Below are 25,729 nucleotides of genomic sequence, written 5' to 3'. Positions count from 1 at the left end.
AGATTGATTTTTTTTGTTTTTTATTATTTGATTGAAGCGTTCAGATTTGTAAAACGCAGCATTTTTGGAGTTGTATTAATTTTATTGAATAGTGGTGATATTTTCCGGAACTGGGTCGGGGGGGGGGGGGGGGGGGGGGCTGTGGGTGTTATGAAGCGACGAAATCTCGCTCTGTGCGGAACATCGATCTACACAAATGCAAGCAGCTCGTTTCACTTGGGAAAACCAGCCTGCTCGACAAAGACTCCCTCCCCAATAGAGCCCGATTCTGGTAACCGGGTGATGCAGCAGTGTTACAGTTTCATCCCCATTTCACAGACCCTTGTAGTTTTTTTGTCTTTTTTTAAGCTACTCCTTCGTTGAGGGTTAGGACCAGGTTGCTGTGCTCGATTGTTCTTGCAGAATTTGCCACAGGAGGAAGCGTCAAAGTGCTTGCAGCGGCCGCGTCTCGCAGAGGAGACTCTCCGCCCGGAGCCTGCCTCTGCTTGCAGGATGTGGTGTGCTGTGAAGTGCAGTGCTCTCTTTCTCTCTCTCTCCTAGACTAGAACAGGCTTGTGGTTGCTTTTTGAAGCGACTCGCTTTCACCTTGTACTTCTAATATTTATTTTATCTTTTTGCTTCCACTCGAACTGCACCAGATAGTTGCGCGGTTTACCATGTAAATGCGGGCTTCATTTATTAGAAGTCAAGTAGATTAGCATTTTGAGTGGTGTGCCGTGGTCCCTCCCTCTAGAACTCAAGCAGACCAGCGTTTGGGCTCCAGTGCCTTCATCAGTGTTATTGAAACTAGAAGAGACCGAGTCAAGCAGACCAGCGTTTGGGCTCTAGTGCCTTCATCAGTGTTACTGAAACTAGAAGAGACCGAGTCAAGCAGAGCAGCGTTTGGGCTCTAGTGCCTTCATCAGTGTTACTGAAACTAGAAGAGACTGAGTCAAGCAGACCAGAGTTTGGGCTCTAGTGCCTTCATCAGTGTTATTGAAACTAGAAGAGACCGAGTCAAGCAGACCAGCGTTTGGGCTCTAGTGCCTTCATCAGTGTTATTGAAACTAGAAGAGACCGAGTCAAGCAGACCAGCGTTTGGGCTCTAGTGCCTTCATCAGTGTTATTGAAACTAGAAGAGACCGAGTCAAGCAGACCAGCGTTTGGGCTCTAGTGCCTTCATCAGTGTTATTGAAACTAGAAGAGACCGAGTCAAGCAGAGCAGCGTTTGGGCTCTAGTGCCTTCATCAGTGTTACTGAAACTAGAAGAGACCGAGTCAAGCAGACCAGCGTTTGGGCTCTAGTGCCTTCATCAGTGTTACTGAAACTAGAAGAGGCTTTGTTTTTGTTTACGAGCTTGCGTAGCCACAGTCTATAGATAACAAGCACCGGGGTGTCTCGTTAAACTGCAAGTAAAACCAGGAATAGATCAAACTGCTGTGCAACGGGAGTCGTATTCCCAGCCCGGCAGCCGGTTTAAACAAAACGGGCATAGCTGTAATGGGAAATATTTGGCAGACGCCTTTACCAACGCGACTACAAGGTGCTTGCAATACACGCTTGATATTTAAATACAGTAGTTTATAGTAAGTGCAAATAATACTAGAATACAGTATAGGATGCGACAAGTTAAGATTACAGCGTTATTTGAGTAAGAGCATGAGGGCAGTGCAGTAATGCCTTGGTAATAATTGAGAGAAAGTGTGAGCGCAGATTCATTTCAGACTCCACTCTGCCGGAGTACAAAAAGACCGTAGCTATCAAGCTATCGATGTTTTTGATACTGCGATTTTTAACATCCACGAGAAAAAAAATAAATAGAGGGGGGGGAGTAAAAATAAAATAAATAAATATTCAGTACCCCCCCCCCCCCCCCCCCCCCCCCGGTGGGGTTTGTCAACAGAATGTCTGGTTCAGGGGACAGAGAACTCCCTCAACACTTTGGAATTTATCCTCCCCCCCTTCAGAGTCCTTACTTCTAAATTTTTTTTTAGGGGGGGGGGGTGAGTGCCACATCATGTTTTGTCTTGCAACGACGTCCTTCGAAGGCGACAAACAAGGACGGCAAAAAAAAAATGTGACGTTGTTTCACGAAAACGTCCTTTGTGCGTACAAATAAATCTTCCCCCCCCCCCCCGGGTGGGTGGTTTTGAAGAAGTTGTTTTAGAGAACTTCCTGTTTTCAATAACAATTGCTAGCTTAACTGGAGAAACTAGAAGTCTTTTTTTTTATATTAAAAAAAAAAATAAATCATCACAATAAACTGTGGTCGTGCAGGAAGGAGCTACACTGCGTTCGTGAGCCTCAGGAAACGCATGGTTGTAATTTGTGTGAGAGGATGCAGAACAAGCGAGGTCCTATTGGAAGAGACTCTGCAGCAGCAGCAGCTGTTGTTAATGATGCAGAGTTCACCCCCCCCCCCCTCTAGTCTCTGGAGGTCTCTTTGGATAAAAGCGTCTGCTAAATGTAAATAGGACCTCGTTTGTTTTGCGTCTCATCCAAAGGACGGAGCACAAGGAGGTGAAGTGACTTGTTCAGGGTCTCACACACACACACACACAGTGAGAGTGGCTGAGCTGGGATTTGAACCTCCTGGTCTCAAGCCCCTTCTCTTCAACCACCGCAGCACCAAGCCTTCAATTAAACAGTTTCGGACAGGGGTGGAAGAGGAGTTGAAAGGTTGACTTCGTCCGCCGCAGTCTCCTGTTGTTTTTGATGCAGGGAGGGCTGTGTGTAAACGAGTCCACCTGGTTTCCAGCAGAGAGCAAACCTGTTTTTCAGTTTCAACAAAGAATTCATCCTGGACCAAACCAGGAAATGAAATACAGAATCAGGCTTTGTTCAGTGACGTTTCTTTTATTGTAGTTTTTGTTTAACTAACCCTAACCCCCCCTCAAAAGTAATTATGCTTTTCAATCATTCAGGATTGGGCTTCTATTGCAAATTCTCCCGGGGGGGGTCCCATCGTCCATTCACTAGAGGTGGTAACCCACTGAGAGATCAAGCAGGGTTTGAATTAGGGTTTCCACCTCTAATTTACAAAAAAAAACAGGGACAACAGAGTCATTTCGTAGAAAAACAAAAATTAAATAAAATCAGATTTCCCAGGACAGCTGCCCCCAAAAAGACAACAGTCCAGGCAACACTAGAACGGGTGGCAACCTGAGTTTGAACGACTCGCTAAGCATCGCATCATCACACCATGGCTCCAGAAGCCACAGGAGATACGCGCCCGTGTGCTCGGTTATCGCCTCCTCCACTACTGCCCCCCTCCTGCGCTCAGCGACCCCCAGAAAGCAAAACAGAGGACTGCTGCAGCCGCTCCCTGCTACACGAACAGGAATGCGTGTGTGAGTTTCAGGTATGATGTTTACCATTATGACTGGAAGGAGTGTCTCTCTTTCGCTTTCTGTTTCAAATAAGCTTAGTGGCAGTGCCAAGGTTTAGCACGAAGTCGGTGCACGGCGTGCAATACACACTGCAGCGCTAGCCGACACGAACGGGAAGGGCAGGAGTCCCGTCCTGAACCCTGTTCAAAATTAGCCCATGCAAGCCCTTCTGCTTTCTCCACCTCTCTCCCAACAATACCCGCAGCTGTTTTTAGGGTGAGTAAAGGGACAAGCCGTCCAGCTGAGTCTACAGTGAATAGAGTGGCACAGTGACGCAATTGTGAGCTCACAGCACCCCCTTGTGGCTGTAGAGGGTTCAGACTCTCTCTGTCTCTCCCCTCTTCAGTGACCCCCCTCTCTCTGTCTCCTGGTTTTTATTTTATGTTTTATTTAATAGATCAACTGCAAAAAGCTGAATCGAGGAACCACACGAAACCATTACCACACGTTTTCCCCCCTCCACCTAACAGCAGAGATCGGCGCTCATCTGTATATTTCTTTTTAAGGAATAGACGAGCAGGAAGAAAAATAGGTCGAGAGGGTTTTCCCTCACATTGTCCTTGTGTTTGTTTTTTTTTTTTTTTTTTTTTTTTCCAGGGAGGCAGAAAGAAAGGAAGGAAGGAAACGACATGTCATCGTCACGTCGTGTCACAGTTCTGCATCACCTATAATTCTAGGATCTAGACATAATTAAAATACAAAACTAAACAGCTACAAAGCGGCGCCGTTAACGTGAGATTATTCTAGCAGCTTTCATTGCGCTGTATGACACAGAGAGATGCAAAACATTTGGGAAGATCTGTACAGATAATGTCATGCAAGGAGAAGCGCTTGTTCAGTTGTCTCCCCACTCTGCAAACACTTTATTTGGCTCACGTTCTGGAAAGTATTGCTATCCCGTCAGGATAAACCTGAGCGCTTTCTGCGTCAGCTGAACTGGGGCACGGTGAACAAGGTTAGTTCTGTTCTTTTGAAATACCATTACTAAAATATTATTAGGAATCTTTAACAGATAAAATACAGCTGTGGCCAAAACTTTTGCATCGCCTAGAATTTTAGGATTGAGACTTTCATTAACAAAAACAACACAAGTCTGCTGGAAACACAGCATTTCACATTGCACTTTGAAGGGTCTCCTTTTATAAAGTGTATCTGGGAAAACAATAAAGCGCCTGTAATTCAATATTTAACGCAAAATTAACAGCAGTCTTTATTTGACTTTACAACGCAAGATTAGTTCTTTCCACAGGGCCTATGCAAAACATTCAGTCAGAGCCGCAATATTCTTTAAAGAGAGAATAGCAAGCAAGTTCCGTTTTGATCTGGTGATCTGCTTGTCCAATTGTCTCCACACTTTGCAGGCACTTTTTTTTTAGAATTGGTTATGGTGCGTTTCGTTGTCTCTGTGTAGAGACCGCCGGTCTCTCTCTGTTAGCGCTAGGTGTTTTGTATTTCTTTTTAAATTACATTTTGAAACAGTTTGTGTGAAATCGTGAAGTAACTTCAGTGGGGAAAAAAAAAAACCCAAAACATTATGCATTATAAAATAGATATAGAGAGAAAAACTTAACACTATACAACTGAGCACACACAGCGACTGAAGGGGATCTCTCTCTCTCTCTCTCTGTAAATTAATGTTTTTCAAGCGGTTGTAAACAGATTATTAGTTATTAAACGCATGATCAGAAGCAGGCTTAGTTCTACAGGGTGTTGCTCAATCTTTTAGCTAGAGCTGTACACACAGTGGGCAGAGGCCATCGCTGTTAATGTATTTTTGTATTTCTATACGTGTTGATAAAACCAAAACAGGCGCATTGAGCTTTAAAAATGCTATCTAATAAAGCCACATTGAAAAACCAAACAATGGACCGTGAGTTGTGCATCCTTCATCCTTACAATCGACCTTAAAGACCCGTAGTTCAATATGACGCATGGAATCGCGTTTAAATTTGGGTAGGTTTCTTGGATGAAGACACGGTCTCTTTGTTTGGCTCAAAGAGTAGCGGGGTTCAAAATATAGCGCTGCCCGTCCCCAAGTTTTGCTACAGCTGTTTAAATAACGCTTCTACCGTTTTTTTTTCTTTTTGTTGTTAACTTTTTTAAAAAAAAAGGTCCGCTCTGGTGCACTTGAGTTTCAGATCTGTCCTCTAAATCAACACAGGAAGAGCGATTAAAACAACAAACAAACACATGATAGCGCTATCTGTTTGGGGGATACATAACGACTCCTTTATCTGATGTTGCCATGGTCCGTTTTGTTGCAGGAAATACAGAGAGGGAAGTCTGTTTGAAAACAAAGGTTGGAGCTGCGCGAAGGCTTTTGATGCGATGGTAACTATAATCACCGATTTCCGTTCAAATCCATTGTGTTCATGGTTTTGTAGATATGTTGATATAACGATCTAATTAGTTGTTTTATTTCTTATGTTTGAGGGGTGATTCTCTATGTTATATAATGCTGTTTAACTTTTTTTTTTAAAGAAGCAGAATGTGATATGTGATGAGATGTGTAATATGATGCGAATGATATTGTGATAAGAAGCGGCTGGAGCGTGTGTGTGTTTTGTGGTTTGTTTCAGGTGCGCACCGCTGGCAACCTTTCCTGCTACACTGCCCCGGGTTTCGCAGTAATGCCTCTCTGGTGTTGCCTCTGCTGGACTTGGCTGCTCCTTCTTCAGCAGGGTGAGTGAAGAGGTCACTGCCCTTTATATACTGTGTGTGTCTCTCTCTCTCTCTCTCTCTCTCGCTCTCTCTCTCTGCCTGTGTGCATGTTTATATATAAACATATACACAGCAGCTCTCTGTCCAAGACGAACCAGGATCCAACAGGATGCTCATCAATCCCTTACCCTCTTCCTCCCTCTATCTCTCTGTCTTTCCCTCACTCCCTCTCTCTCCCCTTCCCCTCTCTTTCCCTCACTCCCTCTCTCTCCGTCCCTTCTTCTTTCTCTCTGTCCCTCCCTCTTTCTCTGTCCCTCCCTCACTCTCTCTCTCTCCCTCTCCAGACATGGCTCAGGCCCTCCAGCTCCCCAAGCAGCTCGCTGTGCTCCGAGGTCACACCCTGGTTCTGAAGCCTGTGCTGGGCAGCTCCTCCTCCCAAAGCTTCCATCTCATCACATGGAAACGGGAGAAGGAGAGGCAGCACCTTGTGCGAATCCTCCTCTATCAGTCCGAGAACAACATCACACAACTCTCCCAGCCCTTCTCTAACCGAGCGGGCTTCGACACAGAGTCCTTCACCCTGACGCTGCGCAATGTTACTGCTGCTGACTCTGGAGCGTACCAGCTCACCCTGACAGTCGCTGACGGGTCTGAGCAGAGCGCCACGACCCACGTCGCTGTGTACGGTGAGTGCCACCGCTCCAATGTAGCGACACGACCCGCGTCGCTGTGCCACCATTCCAAGATTGCTCGGACCAAAGTAACAACAGCTGATGCCAAAGGCTCACCACAGAGAGAATTAACTAATTCGGCTTCATGAAGTCGAATGAAACCTGCTGGAATGATGTTACGTTAACATATTGAATTTCACACCACCGCGCTGTAGTTTTCCTTAAACTTGTGACATTTCGAAATCTGACATGAAATACTGCTGTATTACTATTAGTGCTTCTGGGAGGCTTGGTTTATTTTTTTTTTGCGATATCATTTTGTAGTTTCTTTGATTACGTGATGTTAAATATAATATCTGAATTCCGTTTATAAATGTCTCAATCCTCAATTCTAGGGTGATGCAAAACATTTGTCCATAGCTGGAGAAGACTGGAGGTCTTGGAACCAACTCCCCAGTAATGTTGTTGAAGCTGACACCCTGGGATCCTTCAAGAAGCTGCTTGATGAGATTCTGGGATCAATAAGCCACTAACTACCAAACGAGCAAGATGGGCCGAATGGCCTCCTCTCGTTTGTAACCTTTCTGATGTTCTTAAGACACAGTAAACCCTGAACCCGGGTTGTTTCTCTCCCTCAGAGCCCCTCTCTGATCCCTGGATCTCCGCTGGCGTTTCCTCCCTGCTCTGCTCCGTTCAGGCTGGCACTGCCCCGCGGGTCTCCTGGCTGCTGGACGGGGCACCTGTCTCAAAAGACTCTTACACCATCTCTTCAGATGGACGGAACCTGAGCTTGAGCCCAGCGCGCCCCCCCTCCTCTACGCTGTGCGGAGAATTCACCTGCTCCGTTCGCAATGAGGTGGAAAACAAGACGGTCCAGTACAGTGCACAGGGTAAAGCGTCTCTCATCTGCTCTGCTGTTACTTTCTCTATAAGCAGCTGTGGGGTAGTCATAGTGTGAGAGCAAAGCGATAGCTTGAGAATACGACACAGGGGCAGAGAGCTTCGTTTCACCCTAGAGTACTGACAGATATGCCAGGTAGGCTTGGGGGCCGCTATGTGTGTGTGTGTGTGTGTGTGTGTGTGTGTGTGTGTGAGCGAGTGACTCGCTGAGCGAGTCGCTCCACCTCCTTGTGCTCCGTCCTTGGGACGAGACGTAAAACAAAACGAGGTCCTATTGGAAGAGACTCTGCAGCAGCAGCAGCAGTTGTTGATGATGCAGAGTTCACCCCCCCCCCCCCCCCCAGTCTCTGTAAGATGCTTTGGATAAAAGTGTCTGCTAAATGACTAATTCATCATCATAATAATAATAATAAGTAATAAATAATAATAATAATAATACATTGTCTGCTAGATAGATAGACAGGGAGACAGATAGATAGATAGATAGATAGACAGAGAGACAGATAGATAGACAGAGAGACAGATAGATAGATAGACAGGGAGACAGATAGATAGATAGACGGAGACAGATAGATAGATAGACGGAGATAGATAGACAGATAGATAGATAGATAGATAGATAGATAGATAGACAGATAGATAGATAGATTAGATAGATAGATAGATAGATAGATAGATAGATAGACAGAGAGACAGATAGATAGATAGACAGGGAGACAGATAGATAGATAGACAGGAGATAGATAGAATAGATAGATAGATAGATAGAGAGACAGATAGATAGATAGATAGATAGAGAGACAGATAGATAGATAGATAGATAGATAGACAGACAGATAGATAGATAGATAGATAGAGAGACAGAGATAGATAGATAGATAGATAGATAGATAGACAGAGACAGATAGACAGGGAGACAGACAGATAGATAGATAGATAGACAGATAGATAGATAGATACTAGAGTCTTCTAGATCTAGAGATCAGATATATATATCTCTAAGATAGCCAGATAGACAGATAGAGACAGATAGATAGATAGATAGACAGACAGAGATAGATAGATAGATAGAGAGAGACAGATAGATAGATAGACAGACAGATAGATAGATAGACAGACAGATAGATAGATAGATAGATAGACAGATAGATAGATAGATAGATAGATAGATAGATAGAGAGACAGATAGATAGATAGATAGACAGGGAGACAGATAGATAGATAGAGGGAGACAGATAGATAGATAGATAGATAGATAGACAGAGAGATAGATAGATAGGACGTTAAGAGATGCAGATAGATAGATCTATCTATCTACTTGATCGACATCCTGTCTAGATATCTAGACCTAGAGATAGAATAGATAGAGATACTAGACAGGGAGATAGACAGATAGATAGATAGACAGATAGATAGACAGAGAGACAGATAGATAGAGAGACAGATAGATAGAGAGACAGATAGATAGATAGATAGACAGAGAGATAGATAGATAGAGAGATAGATAATGTGTTTCTTTTGAATGCTATGCATTTGAGACCTAGCTAGCAGAAGCACAGCAGTGTTATGATTGCTGGTAATATGTTGTTAGCTGCTCTTGCAGTGATAAGAATATGCTGTACAGCTGTCTCTTCTGATACAGTGGTGTTGAATGCGTCTGGGAGGCTGGCATTGTGTTAATGAGGGTTCAGTGAATCCACGTCTGTTTGTTTGGTAAACAGGTCCACACTGCACAGTGCAAGATCGCCATCACTTCAACCTGCTGTGGATGCTTTCCCTAGTCGTGATACTGGCTGTGGGTTTATGTTGCTGGTGTTTCAGGTAAGCTAGGCAGACCACATTCAGCCACTGCCTTGGAAAAGCTTAATTCTCTATAGTGTGTAAATGCCATGTAAAGAACAGAATTAAAGCACAGAGGAGTGTGGTACATTCAGGGTAGAGCACAAGAGAGCAGGGTACAGCACAGGGGAGCAGGGTACAGCACAGTGGACGGGTTGAGCACAGGAGAGCAAGGTACATAACAGAGGAGCAGGGTACAGCACAGGGGAGCAGGGTACATAACAGGGTAGCAGGGTACATAACAGGGGAGCAGGGTAGAGCACAGGGGAGCAGGGTAGAGCACAGGGGAGCAGGGTTGAGCACAGGGTAGCAGGGTTGAGCACAGGGGAGCAGGGTTGAGCACAGGGGAGCAGGGTTGAGCACAGGGGAGCAGGGTTGAGCACAGGGGAGCAGGGTTGAGCACAGGGTAGCAGGGTTGAGCACAGGGAAGCAGGGTAGAGCACAGGGGAGCAGGGTTGAGCACAGGGGAGCAGGGTAGAGCACAGGGGAGCAGGGTTGAGCACAGGGTAGCAGGGTTGAGCACAGGGGAGCAGGGTTGAGCACAGGGTAGCAGGGTAGAGCACAGGGGAGCAGGGTTGAGCACAGGGTAGCAGGGTAGAGCACAGGGGAGCAGGGTTGAGCACAGGGTAGCAGGGTAGAGCACAGGGGAAGCTCTGTATTTTTGTGTACTTGTCTGATAATTTAATGTGTGTACTTTTATTTTCTTTCTGTAAGAAAAAGATCTCAACAGACTACAATATAGTAGCACAGCCTGTGGGACGAGCAGCGTGAATGGAGCACTTATCGTGTGAAAGATGCTGAGACAACCCCACCTGGAAAACCCACCCCGCCCCCCCCCACCCCCACCCAGCAACACCAGGACCGTGGGTCAACTTTACTGTTACTGTGACTGGGACAAAAGGCTGAAAACTGGGACAATTTTCCGGGAATTCCTGGTAACGGCTGGTTTCCCCAACGACGGTGCAAATTATACCTGCTAGTTACTGAGTCAACCTTAGTTACCCTGAAAGTCGGCACCACTCTTCCACCTCCGATCAAGGTCTCGAATGCACTTATTATTATTGTGTGTGATTTACTTCCTAGAAGTTAATACACATAATTGTGTATTTCAATAGCTATGTTTATTATTATTTATTATTATTATTATTATTATTATTATTATTATTACTTATTCTTATTTTATTATTATTATTATTATTATTATTATTATTATTATTATTATTATTATTATTATTATTATTATTATTATATTATTATTATAATATTATCAGAGGCCTAGCCTACTTGTCCTGTCCTTACCGAGTTTTTTGGTACGCTTCTCATCCTTGCTGCTCCTGTCTCGTCCTGAACTGTGAGCTGAGGGGAGCTTCCTGATACATTGAGAGATCGGCACCACTCGGCAAGCGGGCAAGGAGCGGGGAGGAAACAGCGGCTGTGAGGCCACAAAAATAGAAACACCTGCCAAAACGCTGTCAGTTGTGAATTGGTTTTGTTAACAAGCTTTTATTTTTGACAGCGGAGTGAAATATCACCACCAAGCTCATCTGAAATGGGCAATGGGTGGGTTGAGTCATCGTGGTGTAAATGTGTATTTTTTTTTACTCGGATAATGGGGAAACACCTGCCAACAGAGCACATGTTTGTAAAAAAAATAAATAAATAAAAATATCGCCCTTTTTAAAATAGGACAATATTAAAAACAAACTCCTAATAATAAAATTGAGTATTGTGTGTAACTGACTTTTTCTTCAAATTTAAAGGACTCCTCCAGCCCTAGTGGATGGAAGGCATGACGCGTTTGTTCTGAGCGATTGTTCTATTTGTCAGTGAAGTATTTCTTGTCTCTTGAAAGGGCAAAAGATTTATTTTATGGATGTATTATTTTGTTTATTTGTCAGACGGTTTACAGGAGCTAGAGGGCAGTACAGGGTTGCAATGCAAGCTTCATAACATTTAAATACGGCACGGTCCACACCACTAGATTACAACACGCACTCGCATTGCAGCACGTTAGAACTGCAGCCCATATACATCTGCAATGGAGGTCAGCTGCGAATCCGGAGTGATGCCAAGGCCAGGCCCCTCCCCGCAGAAAGCTGTAATTAGCTCATTACAAAGATGCATATGCATGCAAGTTCTTTCTAAAAGGATTCAGACTCATTCACGTTAGGCGTGCCTCGCCGATTTCTCCACATGACTCTAAAAAAGGGAAACGTTAAAAAACACTGAAGGATCAAGATTTCTTTAATGAAAAAAAAAAAATTAAATTAGCATCTAAAATAAGATGCTGCCCGTACTGCATCAAGAGCGGTTTTGTTTTCTAGTTAATACAAAAAGAAGAAGAAAGAAAGATATCTTCAATTAAAATAATAATAAAAATACATACATAAAAACTACAATTCCCACCTGCACGCACCGTTAGCGCCAGGCTCTATTGCGGCAGCCTCTCGTCCAATCAGCAGAGGCCTCGCCGCATTGCGCGTGCACGTGGTTTCCAATCTGACGGGAGCGAGCTTTTATGGAATAAGAAATTGGAAGAGTTTGGGATTGTCAGAAAATAGATCCGCTTTTTGTTTACATATAGCGTTTTCCAAATACAAACACAACACATCAGTAAATAACTGTTTGAAAATGATAGTTATATGCACTGCTTTCACTAATGCGTAGTATATTATATTTTGATATAGAAAAGCAACACATATACAATACAATCTTTCAATGGTGTTATTTGAGTCGCCAATAACATGCCTGGGTATCTATTATTATTATTATTATTATTATTATTATTATTATTATTATTATTGTATATTCCGTCCCTGTTGCTAGAAGGTGCAAATATTTTCTTTCCCCCTGAAAGTCCTCAATATGCGCTGGAGCTGATCATAAATGCCCCTCGATTATCCGATGGATGTGTTATGTTTGGAATTAATATATCATGCTGCGTGCCTTTATTTTCGGAAGGGTGTGCTGCTTCGGTCCATTCCAGACATACCGCTTCCCTCACAGATTGAGAGCAGAGTGCAGATGTTTGCAGCAATGGCAGTGCAGATGTGCCTCGCGTGTTCAAGTACATGTCTCTGCAATCCTTGTGAAAGTTCACCCCGGCGTTTCCCATGTCTATGCTGTGCCTGCACCACAGTTTGACGCGTTTGCGTAACATGCTTTACCATGCCTCGGTATTCTGGCAACGCCTGCCTGTGCATTACTGCGATGTGTTACACGTCGCTATGCCTTGGGAAACATTTATAATGCATGCATATATATATATATATATATATATATAAGACAGAGGACGGAGCCGCGGGTACTGCAAGCAGCACCGTCCCCGTCTGAGCCAGAGTTTCCATGGCAACCAGTGAGGTAAGCTCGTGCCCTTAGGTCTGACAAGCCGGCTTTGGCACAGGAGCGCGCATGTCCCTGTATAAATGCGTGACGCGAGAGGCAGGGCTGACAGAAGCACTGCAGCATCCCGGACTGAAGGTAAGGATCTGAAAACAAAGGAGGGAGAGGAGCTTGATCATCATCATCATCATCATAATAATAATAATATATAATAATAATATATTATATATATATATACTAATATATATATATGAATTTTAATACAACTGTATGCCGTTAACGCACGATTTCGACTTATAAGTAAGTCACTTTCGACGTCGCGGGACACGTTTCACAGGGCAACACATAAATAAACTGTGTCACAATAAATATAGGCTATATATATTATCATATATATCTAGAATATATCTAGATATATATATGATTATATATATATATATGTACCGAACCAGAATGGATTAAAACATTGCGTTGTTTTGTCTTGAGCGAAACAGATTTACTCGACACCGCTGCGCCAGATACGCAACGCAATACGAGGAGTACGCGTTCACAAAACACGCCTTGTTAGTTTCTTGTTTAAAAACGATACTTGTTGGTAGTATCGTTATTTAAATAAACAAATAAATACACGAAGCGCCCGGAGGCTGAGTGAACAGCTTCCTCATCACATTACAAAAAAAAAAAAAAAAAGGAAAAGAAAACATGACCGTCGTTTGGGTCAATTGGAAAGAGAAGCGCGTCTAGAAAAATCTGAATAATTGATTGAAAAACACAAGGCATGTTGTTGGTAGGGATCGTGAGACGCGGGGCAGCGCATTCTCGGTGTTTCCAGCTCGCTTTGCACATTGTAGCGGGTCCGGGGGGGTGGCGGCGGGGGGGCTTCTCTCTGAAAGCCTGTGGTAATGACGGGTTAGCCGCACAGGGCATTATTCAGTACTGCGCAGTGAATCTGGACCGCACCGGTTCCACTCGGGAGGGGATAACAGTTCTGAATATTAAATACCAAACCGGCATCGATGCAAACACGGTTTTAATAAGAACGAACAGGCGGCCAGGCGAGCATCCTCAACGGCTCTCTATGTAGGTCACCTTGACTCTAGAAGAGGAAGCACCATTTTTATATAACACTGTAATTATTATTATTATTATTATTATTATTATTATTATTATTATTATTATTATTATTTCATGCATTGAAATTGCAACATTCTGCGAGTTTTTACAGATATTATAATGGTAAAAATCCGGGGAATTTGGAAAATGTTTGGTTTGCTGTTTTGATATTGAATGAATGGGATTAGTGAATATAAATTAACCAATTCATTTATTCTAAAACAGGATTACAACAAAATAAAGAACACCTTATTATTATTATTATTATTATTATTATTATTATTATTATTATTATTATTATTATTATTATTGTCGTTTTAAGAAGCCACAGGAGCCATTGCCTTCTTTTGCAGTTGCCTGCAGGTTTATAGAGATTAATAAAATCTCAAAATACAGAAGTATTGTGCGTGCGTGCGCGCTCGCGTGTTAATGGTGGACGAGCTGGAGAGTGTCACAGGCTTCTGTAATCCTCGTCGCGACGGCGACCATGGTGGAAAGCCACAGCACAGTGTTGAATTCAGGGATCAGCATGGCTCTGAAAATCAAACAGAGGAGATATCTATCTATCTTATACACACACACACACACACACACACAGTGGTTTGCAGAAGTATTCACCCCCCCTGCAAAGTTTTCACATTTTGCTGGCACCTGAGCGTCCTCCACAACGCTTTCAAATTACAATTTACATGTAGAATCCACACTCCACATTGATAAAGTTAAAAAAAAAAAGGCATGTAGAATATAAATAAATAAGATTAAAAAACAGATTAATCTCAGCTGCATAAGCATTCAACCCCTTTGCTACGGCAGCCCTAAATCAGCTCCGGTGCAAATTATGTGTTTGAAAGGTCACAGCACTAGTGAAATGGTTTCAGCCTGTGTGTGCTCAAAGTGGTTTAACTTGTAGATAATTTCCCTCAGGTATATAAAGACTTTCCAGCTGCAACTCGCATAGTGAGCCAACAAAGCAACTATGAAGAACAAGGAGCTTTCAGAAGAAGTCAGGGAGAAAGTGGTGGAGAGGCACAGAGCAGGAGAAGGGTACAAGAAAATTTCAAAGGCACTGATTATCCCTCTCAGCACAGTGAAGTCCATCATTAAGAAGTGGAAGATGCATCACACCACCGAGACACTCCCCAGATCAGGTCGGCCCCCCAAACTGAGCAGACGCGCAATCAGGAAACTGGTTCGGGATGTCACTCTGAAGCCAACGATGACCTTGAGAGAGCTGCAGAGTTCTGTGTCTGAGATGGGAGTCAGTGTTCACACATCAACAATAAGTCAGTCCCTACACAAGGCTGGCCTGTATGGACGGGTGGTAAGAAAGAAGCCATTACTCAAACAGGCTCATCTTGAAGAACGCATGGAGTTTGCGAAAAAGCATTTAGATGATACTGCAGACATGTGGAAAAAGGTTTTGTGGTCAGACGAGACAAAAATTGAACTTTTCGGTCTAAATTCCAAGCGTTATGTCTGGAGCAAGACCAACACTGCACATCACCCAGTCAACACCATCCCAACTGTCAAGCATGGTGGTGGCAGCATCATGTTATGGGGGTGCTTCTCTTCAGCAGGGACTGGGAAGCTTGTCAGGATAGAGGGGAGCATGGATGGTGCAAAGTACAGGAGAATCCTTGAGGAAAACCTGTTTGAGTCAGCCAATACTCTGAACCTGGGGAGGGAATTCACATTTCAGCAGGACAAAGACCTGAAGAACACAGCCACACTGGAGTGGTTGAACAAGAAGAGAATCAATGTTCTTGAGTGGCCCAGTCAAAGTCCCGACTTGAATCCAATCGCAAATTTATGGCGAGATTTGAAGATTGCCATCCATCGACGATCCCCAACAAACTTGTCACAGCTGGAGCAATTTTCCCATGAAGAATGGGCAAAAATGTCACCGTCCTACTGTGCAAAGCTAGTAGAGACCTATCCAAAAAGACTCATAGCAGTAATTGCTGCAAAAGGTGCTTCTACCAAGTACTGACTTAAGGGGCTGAATACTTATGCAACCAGTAAATTTCATTTTGTACATTTTCTTTGCAAGTTTTGCTGACCTTTAAGCTCCTCCTCGTATAACAGTGTTCAGTTTAACCACTACAGCTTTGAATAAAAAAAAAAAAAAAGTTTGTTTGAAAAACTGTGCATGTGTTATTTGTAATTCAACAAAATGTGACGTTGTTGGTAGGGGGTGAATACTTCTGCAAACCTCTCTGTGTATACCAAGCATCAAAATAAACTTATCACTGTTATAACACATCTATTTTTTGAAAAAAAAGAAGGCGTTATAAATGATGGACATTGCCAAATGTTTCTGGTTTCTTTTTAATCACTCGATCGTTCATCCTTGCCCACGACACTCTGGAGTGACTGTGACCGAAGCTCTTAATCACCTGATTAGTGAGACAGTTGATTGGAAGCTGGGTATGGAGTGATTTCAGCTCTTGAATTGCAAACTTGAATAAAAGCAATAAATCAAATCTTAGAAAAAAAACAACAACATGCCACGTCTGTCAAGAGAGCAGCGCCTTCGTGCGATCGGCATGTTGGAGGCTGGACTGGGGCAGCGGACTGTGGCTCGCCGTCTTGCGCGCTCGCAGCCAGCGATTTCAAACCTGGAGAGACGGTATAACCAGACACACTCTGTCAATGACAGGACGCCAACCGGGAGACCAAGAGTCACAACACCTGCCCGAGATGGACAGATCACTCTGCAGCATCTTTGTGATGACAGTTGTTAATCAACACAATAGAAAGTCACTGCGCCTGCTCTGAAACAGAATTTGTCATTTTTCGATCACATCTAGTGAATTTTATCCAAATATAAGTGACAAGTTTTTTTGATGCTCAGTCTATATACACACACCACATGCATTTGTCATCCATGTCCTAAACATGTCAGACCAGGGTTAACTGTGTGGTACAGCCATGAGGAAATCAAATAAAAAAATACTGTGAAGAAATACAGTGGGAAGCTGCTTTTTTTTTTTGTTTAAGGGTTATGTAAAATTTTTGCAACAGTCGCACTTTCTCTCTCTCTCTCTCTCTCTGTTGATTGAAGAAGGGAGGTATGGGCAGTCCCGCCCCCCCCCCTCCACAAAGGCAGGATGAATCTATAAATATCCTCCCTCTTTGAGTCTCTCTGCACTTACACAGTATGCTGGGATGAGAGAGTACGTACCTGTTTGCCAGCCACTCTGTCTCAGCTGGGGGGGCATTGGAGCAGTACAGAAAAAAAAAACTATATACATTTAGATCTTTTATTTAACATAACAAAATAAACAAAGTCCACCATCTGGAAACTGTAATAACAGTCCAGTAGTATTTCGTGTTTTAGATTTCGAAATGTCGCTTTTTTTTTGTTAAGTAGTATCTAGGGAGAACTCCAAAGTGGAGGCGTGCAATTCAATACTTTAAAGGGACATTATTCCAGCAGGTTTCATTCAACCTGTACGAAGCCAAGTTAGTTAATTCTGTAGAGGGTGATGCTACCAGGGCTGTGCGCTAAACCTGCAAATGGCTGGAATCGCTAGCAGGGCTCGGCAGCGCCCGGGCACAAAATGCCTCCTTTTTCTTTTGTTGCTCATTCCTGTCTAGCATTTTATAGAGGGACAGGAAACTGGAACAGGGAGGTTTTTTTTTTTTTTTGCAGCCCTCGTCGTCCTGCTTTTGCTGTGCGAGACACAGAGGGACACGGAATGAATCGGCGGCCCGGAAAATGAAATCAGACAGAAAATTCCGCGGCAGCAAATCCCAGACATGAAACCGTGGGATTGCACAGGGAGAGGGAAGGGGGAGGGACAGACAGACTGGAGCTGTGATATAAACCCCCCACCCCACCCCACATACACACACATTTTATTTGAATATTTTAACCCCTAACTGACTTCTCTTGTGTTTTGTTCTAGAAAGAGGGTCTTGATTAGATTTGCTACAATGAACCCTGAATAAACAAACCGTCTGGCAAGGCTTTCTGTCTAACTGTCCTTCTTTCTCTCTGCAGCCGCGACTCTGAACCCTGCTTGCTGTCAACATGTCGGATTTAGCAGTTGGAATTAACGGGTCAGTATTGTGTTCCGGACCAGCGGGGGGTGGGGTGGGGGGTTGATTTCTACTGCTTGAGGGCTGTGCTGAAAATCTCAGCAACAAAACGATTTAAAAGAAATGCCAAAGTAAAACACAGCTGCTGCAATCGGTTTCTCCCAGAATTCTGCAGTTTCTCCTGCTTCTTTTCTTCTGCTTTTCTTTTTCTTCCTTTTCTGCTGTTCTTTTCCCTGCTTTTTTCTTTTCATCTGCTTTTCTTTTCTGCTTCTTCTGCTTTTCTTTTTTTTCTTTTTCTTCTGTTTTCTTCTTATTAATATTACATGGGTTTTAGTAGTGGGGATAATTGAATGGTTGAGAAGAAAACAAAACATCCACCTTTCAGTCCTGCATTATTTTTAGCTGAACAATAAACTCCTTTATTGAGCAGATGTGAGAACCAGACACAAGCGATACATTTATTTCCATGTATTTGTACCCGACCTCAGACCCGCGAGGCTGCAGTGCGATCGCCGACGCAGTGTGTTTCACATGCGGGCTGAAAGGTTTCAGCTGTGAACCTGGATCTAAACAGATCGCTTTGTCTGAAAGCAATCTGTTGGGACATCTGCCACTGCACACCCTGCAGGAAAGGCTGAACGCGATTCGTGGCTTCAGACATGCTTTGAAAAAAAAAAAAAAAAAAACTCTAGTCCTGACTGCTCATCTCTCTCTCTCTCTCTCTCTCTCTCTCTCTCTCTCTCTCTCTCTCTCTCTCTTCCCCCTCTCTCTTTCTTCAGATTTGGCCGTATTGGTCGTCTGGTGCTGAGGGCCTGCCTCGAGAAGGGCATCAAAGTGGCAGCGATCAACGACCCCTTCATTGACCTGCAGTACATGGTACATCAGCTGTGAAACACCTCGACAGAGTCGCACACCTGAACACACAATCCGATCAGCTGTGAAACACCTCGACAGAGTCACACACCTGAACACACAATCCGATCAGCTGTGAAACACCTCGACAGAGTCGCACACCTGAACACACAATCCGATCAGCTGTGAAACACCTCGACAGAGTCGCACACCTGAACACACAATCCGATCAGCTGTGAAACACCTCGACAGAGTCGCACACCTGAACACACAATCCGATCAGCTGTGAAACACCTCGACAGAGTCGCACACCTGAACACACAATCCGATCAGCTGTGAAACACCTCGACAGAGTCGCACACCTGAACACACAATCCGATCAGCTGTGAAACACCTCGACAGAGTCGCACACCTGAACACACAATCCGATCAGCTGTGAAACACCTCGACAGAGTCGCACACCTGAACACACAATCCGATCAGCTGTGAAACACCTCGACAGAGTCACACACCTGAACACACAATCCGATCAGCTGTCTGACCGGAGTCTGACACGCCCGGGGCCGGACCCCGTGTCCCTCGAGGACCGGAGTCTGACACGCCCGGGGCCGGACCCCGTGTCCCTCGAGGACCGGAGTCTGACACGCCCGGGGCCGGACCCCGTGTCCCTCGAGGACCGGAGTCTGACACGCCCGGGGCCGGACCCCGTGTCCCTCGAGGACCGGAGTCTGACACGCCCGGGGCCGGACCCCGTGTCCCTCGAGGACCGGAGTCTGACACGCCCGGGGTGGGTTTGGGTCGTGTGTTTAGCCTGGAGCAGAGCTAGTGGTTAGTTGTTACTCTGTGGTGAAAGGCTGAGACGCACCGTGGTAGAGGCGCTGCTTTGGGCAGAGTCGCTCAGATTTGAATGGTTTGAATGATGGCTGTATTGAGATGGGGTTCAGTAGAAGGTCAGTTTTTTTGTAGCTTTGCTAAACAAGCTCTTGTCTTTCTGTGCGTTCGACATCACTGCTGAGCCCCCCCCCCTCTTTCTCTCTCTCTCTGTTCAGGTGTACATGTTCAAGTATGACTCCACTCACGGCCGCTATGCTGGAGATGTGAGGGCTGAGGATGGCAAGCTCCTTGTGGATGAGCACTCCATCTCTGTGTTCCAGTGGTAGGTCCTGTTTCTCTGACTGCTGGACAATTCCAGTTTAAAATCAAACCCCAATTCCCATTCGCTCACAGTCAATTCCAACACATCATGACAAGATCACAGTGCTGCAGCATTCTGTTAACATAGAGCCTCTCGCAAGAGCGGCAGCACATTCCTAAATTCCCATTCCCAAAAAACATACCGTGGGATACTTTATAAGGGTCGCAGGACCAAGAGGGCAATTGTACTATGAGAAGTTTCTTGTCTGTTACACTTTATAATGTGTATCTCTCTCTCAGTATGAAGCCAGCTGAGATTCCCTGGGGAGATTCTGGCGCTCTGTACGTTGTGGAGTCTACTGGAGTCTTCCTCTCCATCGATAAAGCTTCTGTGAGTACTGGAAACACACACGCACACTCACTCTCTCTCTCGCACACCCACACACACTCCCTGTCTCTCTCCCTGTCTCTCTCTCTCTCGCACACACACACACACACTCCCTGTCTCTCTCTCTCTCGCACACACACACACACACACCCTGTCTCTCTCTCTCTCGCACACACACACACACACACTACAGAGAGAGAAGAGAGTGTGTGTGGTCTCTCTCTCTCTCGCACACACACACACACACTGTCTCTCTCCCTGTCTCTCTCTCTCTCGCACACACACACACACACTCCCTGTCTCTCTCTCTCTCGCACACACACACACACACACTCCCTGTCTCTCTCTCTCTCTCGCACACACACACACACACACACTCCCTGTCTCTCTCTCTCTCGCACACACACACACACACTCCCTGTCTCTCTCTCTCTCACACACACACACACACACACACACTCCCTGTCTCTCTCTCTCTCACACACACACACACACACACACACTCCTGTCTCTCTCTCTCACACACACACACACACACACACACACACTCCCTGTCTCTCTCTCTCTCTCTCACGCACACACACACACACACTCCCTGTCTCTCTCTCTCTCGCACACACACACACACACACTCCCTGTCTCTCTCTCTCTCGCACACACACACACACACTCCCTGTCTCTCTCTCTCACACACACACACACACACACACCCTGTCTCTCTCTCTCCCACACACACACACTAACAAAAGTGAACAAAGCCTGTTCAGCTGACTGAGGACCAACTTTGGCCAGAATTGGCCAGTCCAGTCCTGGTCTTTGTTCCAAACTCTGGTGTAAATAGTTCTATTAACCCAATTCATTATCCCTCCGTCTCATTGTGTCTGACTGTGGAGCGGACTGGGGCTCCAGGACTGTGATTGATTGATTGAACTCTCCTGCCTTATTCCTCAGTCAAATCGGCTTCTTGACTGCTTTTCTCTCGGCTCCTGTTGCAATGCTAATATGTAATTGTAGATATAACAATGCAATCTTATCTTGTTGCGTCTTGGTTGATGTTGTATTTTTGTAGTTGTATTTGCAATTACTGTGCGCTGCACTGTATTTAAATATGAAGCTTGCATTGTAACCCTGTGCCGCCCTGTAACTCCTGCAAGTCACCTTGGATAAAAAGGCATCTGCCAAATAAATAAATATGTGATTCTGTCGTCCTTCCCCAGGCTCACCTGCAGGGCGGCGCTAAGAGGGTGGTGGTGTCGGCCCCCTCCCCCGACGCCCCCATGTTCGTGATGGGGGTGAACGAGGACAAGTACGACCCCTCCAGCATGACCATCGTCAGGTGAGCTAAATACAAAACCTGAACCAGAAACTGCAGCGTGAAGCGCATCTCTAGCTACGGGCCCAAGCAGCACCCCCTAGAGAACGAACCCATTCTGCTTCTGGTAGCCTTTTTATATGTGATTTCATTGCGTGGTTTCTTTGATTACACAGTGATAAATAAAATAAATTATGTTCATGTAGTTGTTTTGTTTTTCTATTAAATGATGCAAAACTTTTGGCCATAGCTGTAAAATAATAATAATAATAATAATAATAATAAATAATATTATTATATAGAATAAAGTAAAGATCTTTAGAAATCTTACGCATTTCCTGTCATCTTTCCCTGGCTGCGACCGACGCAAACTAACCACCAGGTTCTTGTCCTTGGGTGGGAGGTGGGGGGGGGGGGGGGGTGGGGGGGGGGGGGGGGGGGGGGGGGGGGGGGGGGGTTTGGAGGAAACCGAGCTCTAATGGCTTTCCCTTATTTCCATAGCAACGCCTCCTGCACCACCAACTGCCTGGCTCCCCTCGCCAAAGTCATCCACGACAACTTCGGGATCAGCGAGGCTCTCATGGTCAGTGCTGGTCTCGGAAACGCCACCCTGCAGAACGTTTTGCTCCCTGTGTCTCTCTGCCTTTGTATTGCATGCCACCTTCTTGACCAGGAATCCTATCATTCCTTGATTTCTTTATTTTTATCTCCACGGGGGACGTTCCTGGTGAAACCAATAAAGTTTTTAAATAAAATACAAATTTAAATATACACGTAGAGGAGCGCCCTGCTTGTGTGAGAAGGCGGAGGTCGATAGGTATTCAGTTCACTGTGTTGTCTGGGCAGGTGAGTGATGAACTCCAGTTCCTAGGTCTTGTGTAGCGTGCCTGTGTTAGGGGAGGTGCAGAAACTCCTTCTCATGCTCAGTATTGTGTGTTTTTTTAAGAAGTATTTATCAGCAGGTATTCAGTAACTCTGTGCATCGGCTTTCAGAAAGCTCAACGGGGAAGGTTAAAGGACCTTCAGGAGTGGGGCTTGATTGTAAAGGCAAGGGAAGGACAGCGATTCACGTTTTGAAACCCAGACCATCATCAGAATACCTGCCAAATACTTCTTGAAGGCAATTCCGCTCCTATTGAGGAATCCTATTGATTTTGCAGCAGCCAGAAACCTCGCCCCAAACAGGGCAAGACGACATCTCTTATGCAACAAGATATTGAGACTAGTTATTAAGACTGATCTACTTTGTTTTCACGCCTCCAGACCACTGTCCATGCCTACACTGCCACCCAGAAGACAGTGGACGGTCCCTCTGCCAAGGCCTGGCGTGACGGGAGAGGCGCCCACCAGAACATCATCCCGGCGTCCACTGGCGCCGCCAAGGCTGTGGGCAAAGTGATCCCTGAGCTCAACGGGTAAGCGCCAGCCAGGCGCGCCCCCTGGGCTCTCTGCTCATTGGATCAGCCGCTAGTTACCATGGGAACAGTATTATGGGACACTGCTATGTGTCACTCGCATGCTACTTGATCAGTCTTTATTGTTTATAAGATACAGGTGGAGTTTGGGACTGTAACAAAGTTACAGTTTTATGGGTTACAGGTAGAGTTTGAGGGGGGTGGGAAACAGAGTTATTAATGACCGTGTAGAAACGATCCCGGTAATCCTGGATATTTCCCGATGCATGCCCCATGTCCCTCCCCTTTCCCAGGAAGCTGACCGGCATGGCGTTCCGAGTGCCGGTGGCCGACGTCTCGGTGGTTGATCTGACCTGCCGGCTGACCCGCCCCGCCAGCTACGAAGAGATCAAGGAGGCAGTGAAGAAGGCGTCGGAAGGGCCGCTGAAGGGGATCCTGGGATACACCGAGGACGCGGTAAGAGAAGGGGGGCCCTGACTTTGCAATGCCTCCCTGTGCTTTACCAGACCTCTCTGTGCTTTACAATGCTTCCCTGTGCTTTACCAGACCTCTCTGTGCTTTACAATGCTTCCCTATGCTTTACCAGACCTCTCTGTGCTTTACAATGCTTCCCTATGCTTTACCAGACCTCTCTGTGCTTTACAATGCTTCCCTATGCTTTACCAGACCTCTCTGTGCTTTACAATGCTTCCCTATGCTTTACCAGACCTCTCTGTGCTTTACAATGCTTCCCTATGCTTTACCAGTCCTCTCTGTGCTTTACAATGCTTCCCTATGCTTTACCAATCCTCTCTGTGCTTCACAATGCTTTTACTGTTCTCCACAGGTCGTCTCGACCGACTTCACAGGAGACACGCACTCCTCCATCTTCGACGCTGGCGCTGGTATCTCCCTCAATGACAACTTTGTGAAACTCATCTCCTGGTAAGGGGCTCCGGTCTCACCCTGGGACTTTGTTCAGCGCACTACAGTTCCTTCTAGTTTCACCTTTTTTTTATTGTAACCCTCTCTCCCCTCCTCCCCGTCTCTCCCTGCAGGTATGATAACGAGTACGGCTACAGCACCCGTGTGGCTGACCTGCTCAGCTACATGCACTCTAAGGAGTAGCGTCCCTTTCCACAGGGGAGAGGACCGGATCCACTCCGGACCATCTCGCACTGCTCTGCTACTTTAGTTCTGCCGTGAGGCCAGTCACTTCCCAGCCTCGTCCACTCTCTCCCCCCAGGGGGCGCTATTTCTGCGTAGTTTGTGTGTTGAGTGTTGGAGTCCCGTCAGCCCCCTGTACCTCACCCGGGAAATCTAGTCACGCCTGCTTGGTGTAGTCCTTTCATTGGGTGTATCTTGTTGTCGTTGTTAAAACTAATAAAGAGATCTTAACAGAACACACGTGTCTGTGTGCTTGTGTGTGTGTGTGTGTGTGCTTTGGACGTCAAAATCCTTCATGCATTTGAAGGTCTCTGATGGTTTCAGGTTACTACAGCGCTGAATGACAAGTCTGGTTTGCAACCCATGATGCAACCGGCTGCTATTGTATACAGATACTACAAGATGAGAAGACTGGGATTGGTTCATTCTTAGAGCCAAGATCTCTACCACAGCTGACGTCATGTGTGGTGGCCCTTTTAAAGCGAAGAGGTCAAGACCCTTGATTTATATTTTAGAAGCTTTGGGATATCCTTTATAATAGCATCCTATAGGAAAAACACACAGTAGCAATGTGTAATAAAGCACAGAGAGGTCTGGTAAAGCATAGGGAAGCATTGTAAAGCACAGAGAGGTCTGGTAAAGCATAGGGAAGCATTGTAAAGCACAGATAGGTCTGGTAAAGCATAGGGAAGCATTGTAAAGCACAGAGAGGTCTGGTAAAGCATAGGGAAGCATTGTAAAGCACAGAGAGGTCTGGTAAAGCATAGGGAAGCATTGTAAAGCACAGAGAGGTCTGGTAAAGCACAGGGAAGCACTGTAAAGCACAGAGAGGTCTGGTAAAGCATAGGGAAGCATTGTAAAGCACAGAGGTCTGGTAAAGCATAGGGAAGCATTGTAAAGCACAGAGAGGTCTGGTAAAGCATAGGGAAGCATTGTAAAGCACAGAGAGGTCTGGTAAAGAACAGGGAAGCATTGTAAAGCACAGAGAGGTCTGGTAAAGAACAGGGAAGCATTGTAAAGCACAGAGAGGTCTGGTAAAGCACAGGGAAGCATTGTAAAGCACAGAGAGGTCTGGTAAAGAACAGGGAAGCATTGTAAAGCACCGGGAAGTGCTCCTAATATACTGTCTCGCATTTGGTACTCTCAAACTCCCGACCTTCGTGTATTTGTGTGTGTGTGTGTGTGTGTGTGTGTGTGTGATATATATACCTTAATATACATTGTACCACATACGTTGTCTAACAGATTATACCACAGATACAACACAATGTCAACCGACGCGCCGCTTTTGAAAGTCGTGACTGCATAGCTTCCTGCAGTTAAACCGGTAATTTCTATTAAAAACAAAACAAAACAAAACAAAACCCGAATTGAATCACAAATAGCTGAATGCGATTTTATAAACAGAAACGTGTCTCTGGTGTTTTGGGTGGTTGAGCGATTCTTAAAAACGTTTGTTTGGTAGAATTTGTTTTGGTAGAACAGTACAACAGATTATGGACGTAATTTAATACCGTCTTTCTAGATTCGACTCGCCTATAACC

General features: G+C 45.2%; 2 protein-coding genes and 1 pseudogene across 2 annotated transcripts; all 3 read left to right on the top strand.

The window, feature by feature from the left end:
- The window catches only part of LOC121304198, a 387,591-nt pseudogene that overhangs the window by 24,371 nt on the left and 337,491 nt on the right, over window positions 1–25,729 (top strand).
- LOC121304247 lies at window positions 3,969–10,426 on the top strand. Its single transcript, XM_041235273.1, has 7 exons — window positions 3,969–4,323; window positions 5,633–5,699; window positions 5,948–6,050; window positions 6,374–6,715; window positions 7,339–7,590; window positions 9,322–9,421; window positions 10,154–10,426. Exons 2-7 carry the CDS (start codon window positions 5,697–5,699, stop codon window positions 10,179–10,181), a joined length of 828 nt encoding a protein of 275 aa, XP_041091207.1. The 5' UTR covers window positions 3,969–4,323; window positions 5,633–5,696; the 3' UTR covers window positions 10,182–10,426.
- LOC121304239 (glyceraldehyde-3-phosphate dehydrogenase 2) lies at window positions 12,886–24,421 on the top strand. The gene is made up of 11 exons (XM_041235260.1): window positions 12,886–12,919; window positions 17,901–17,959; window positions 18,718–18,814; window positions 19,840–19,946; window positions 20,225–20,315; window positions 21,530–21,648; window positions 22,126–22,207; window positions 22,888–23,039; window positions 23,333–23,495; window positions 23,866–23,963; window positions 24,077–24,421. Exons 2-11 carry the CDS (start codon window positions 17,931–17,933, stop codon window positions 24,144–24,146), a joined length of 1,008 nt encoding a protein of 335 aa, XP_041091194.1. The 5' UTR covers window positions 12,886–12,919; window positions 17,901–17,930; the 3' UTR covers window positions 24,147–24,421.

Source organism: Polyodon spathula, chromosome 37 (assembly GCF_017654505.1).
Source record: "Polyodon spathula isolate WHYD16114869_AA chromosome 37, ASM1765450v1, whole genome shotgun sequence".
Taxonomy (NCBI): Eukaryota; Metazoa; Chordata; class Actinopteri; order Acipenseriformes; family Polyodontidae; genus Polyodon; species Polyodon spathula.
This window is presented reverse-complemented; position numbering and strand designations above follow the sequence as displayed.

What these genes read in the sequence shown, in the direction of transcription:
- LOC121304247 (XM_041235273.1), top strand. An exon ending in GCTGCTCCTTCTTCAGCAGG is followed by an intron (nt 6,051 to 6,373) that starts GTGAGTGAAGAG and finishes CTCCCTCTCCAG; the next exon opens with ACATGGCTCAGGCCCTCCAG. An exon ending in TTATGTTGCTGGTGTTTCAG is followed by an intron (nt 9,422 to 10,153) that starts GTAAGCTAGGCA and finishes TCTTTCTGTAAG; the next exon opens with AAAAAGATCTCAACAGACTA.
- LOC121304239 (XM_041235260.1), top strand. Translation starts at nt 17,931, where the DNA reads ATGTCGGATTTAGCAGTTGGAATTAACGG. An exon ending in TCATTGACCTGCAGTACATG is followed by an intron (nt 18,815 to 19,839) that starts GTACATCAGCTG and finishes CTCTCTGTTCAG; the next exon opens with GTGTACATGTTCAAGTATGA. An exon ending in TTTGTGAAACTCATCTCCTG is followed by an intron (nt 23,964 to 24,076) that starts GTAAGGGGCTCC and finishes CTCTCCCTGCAG; the next exon opens with GTATGATAACGAGTACGGCT.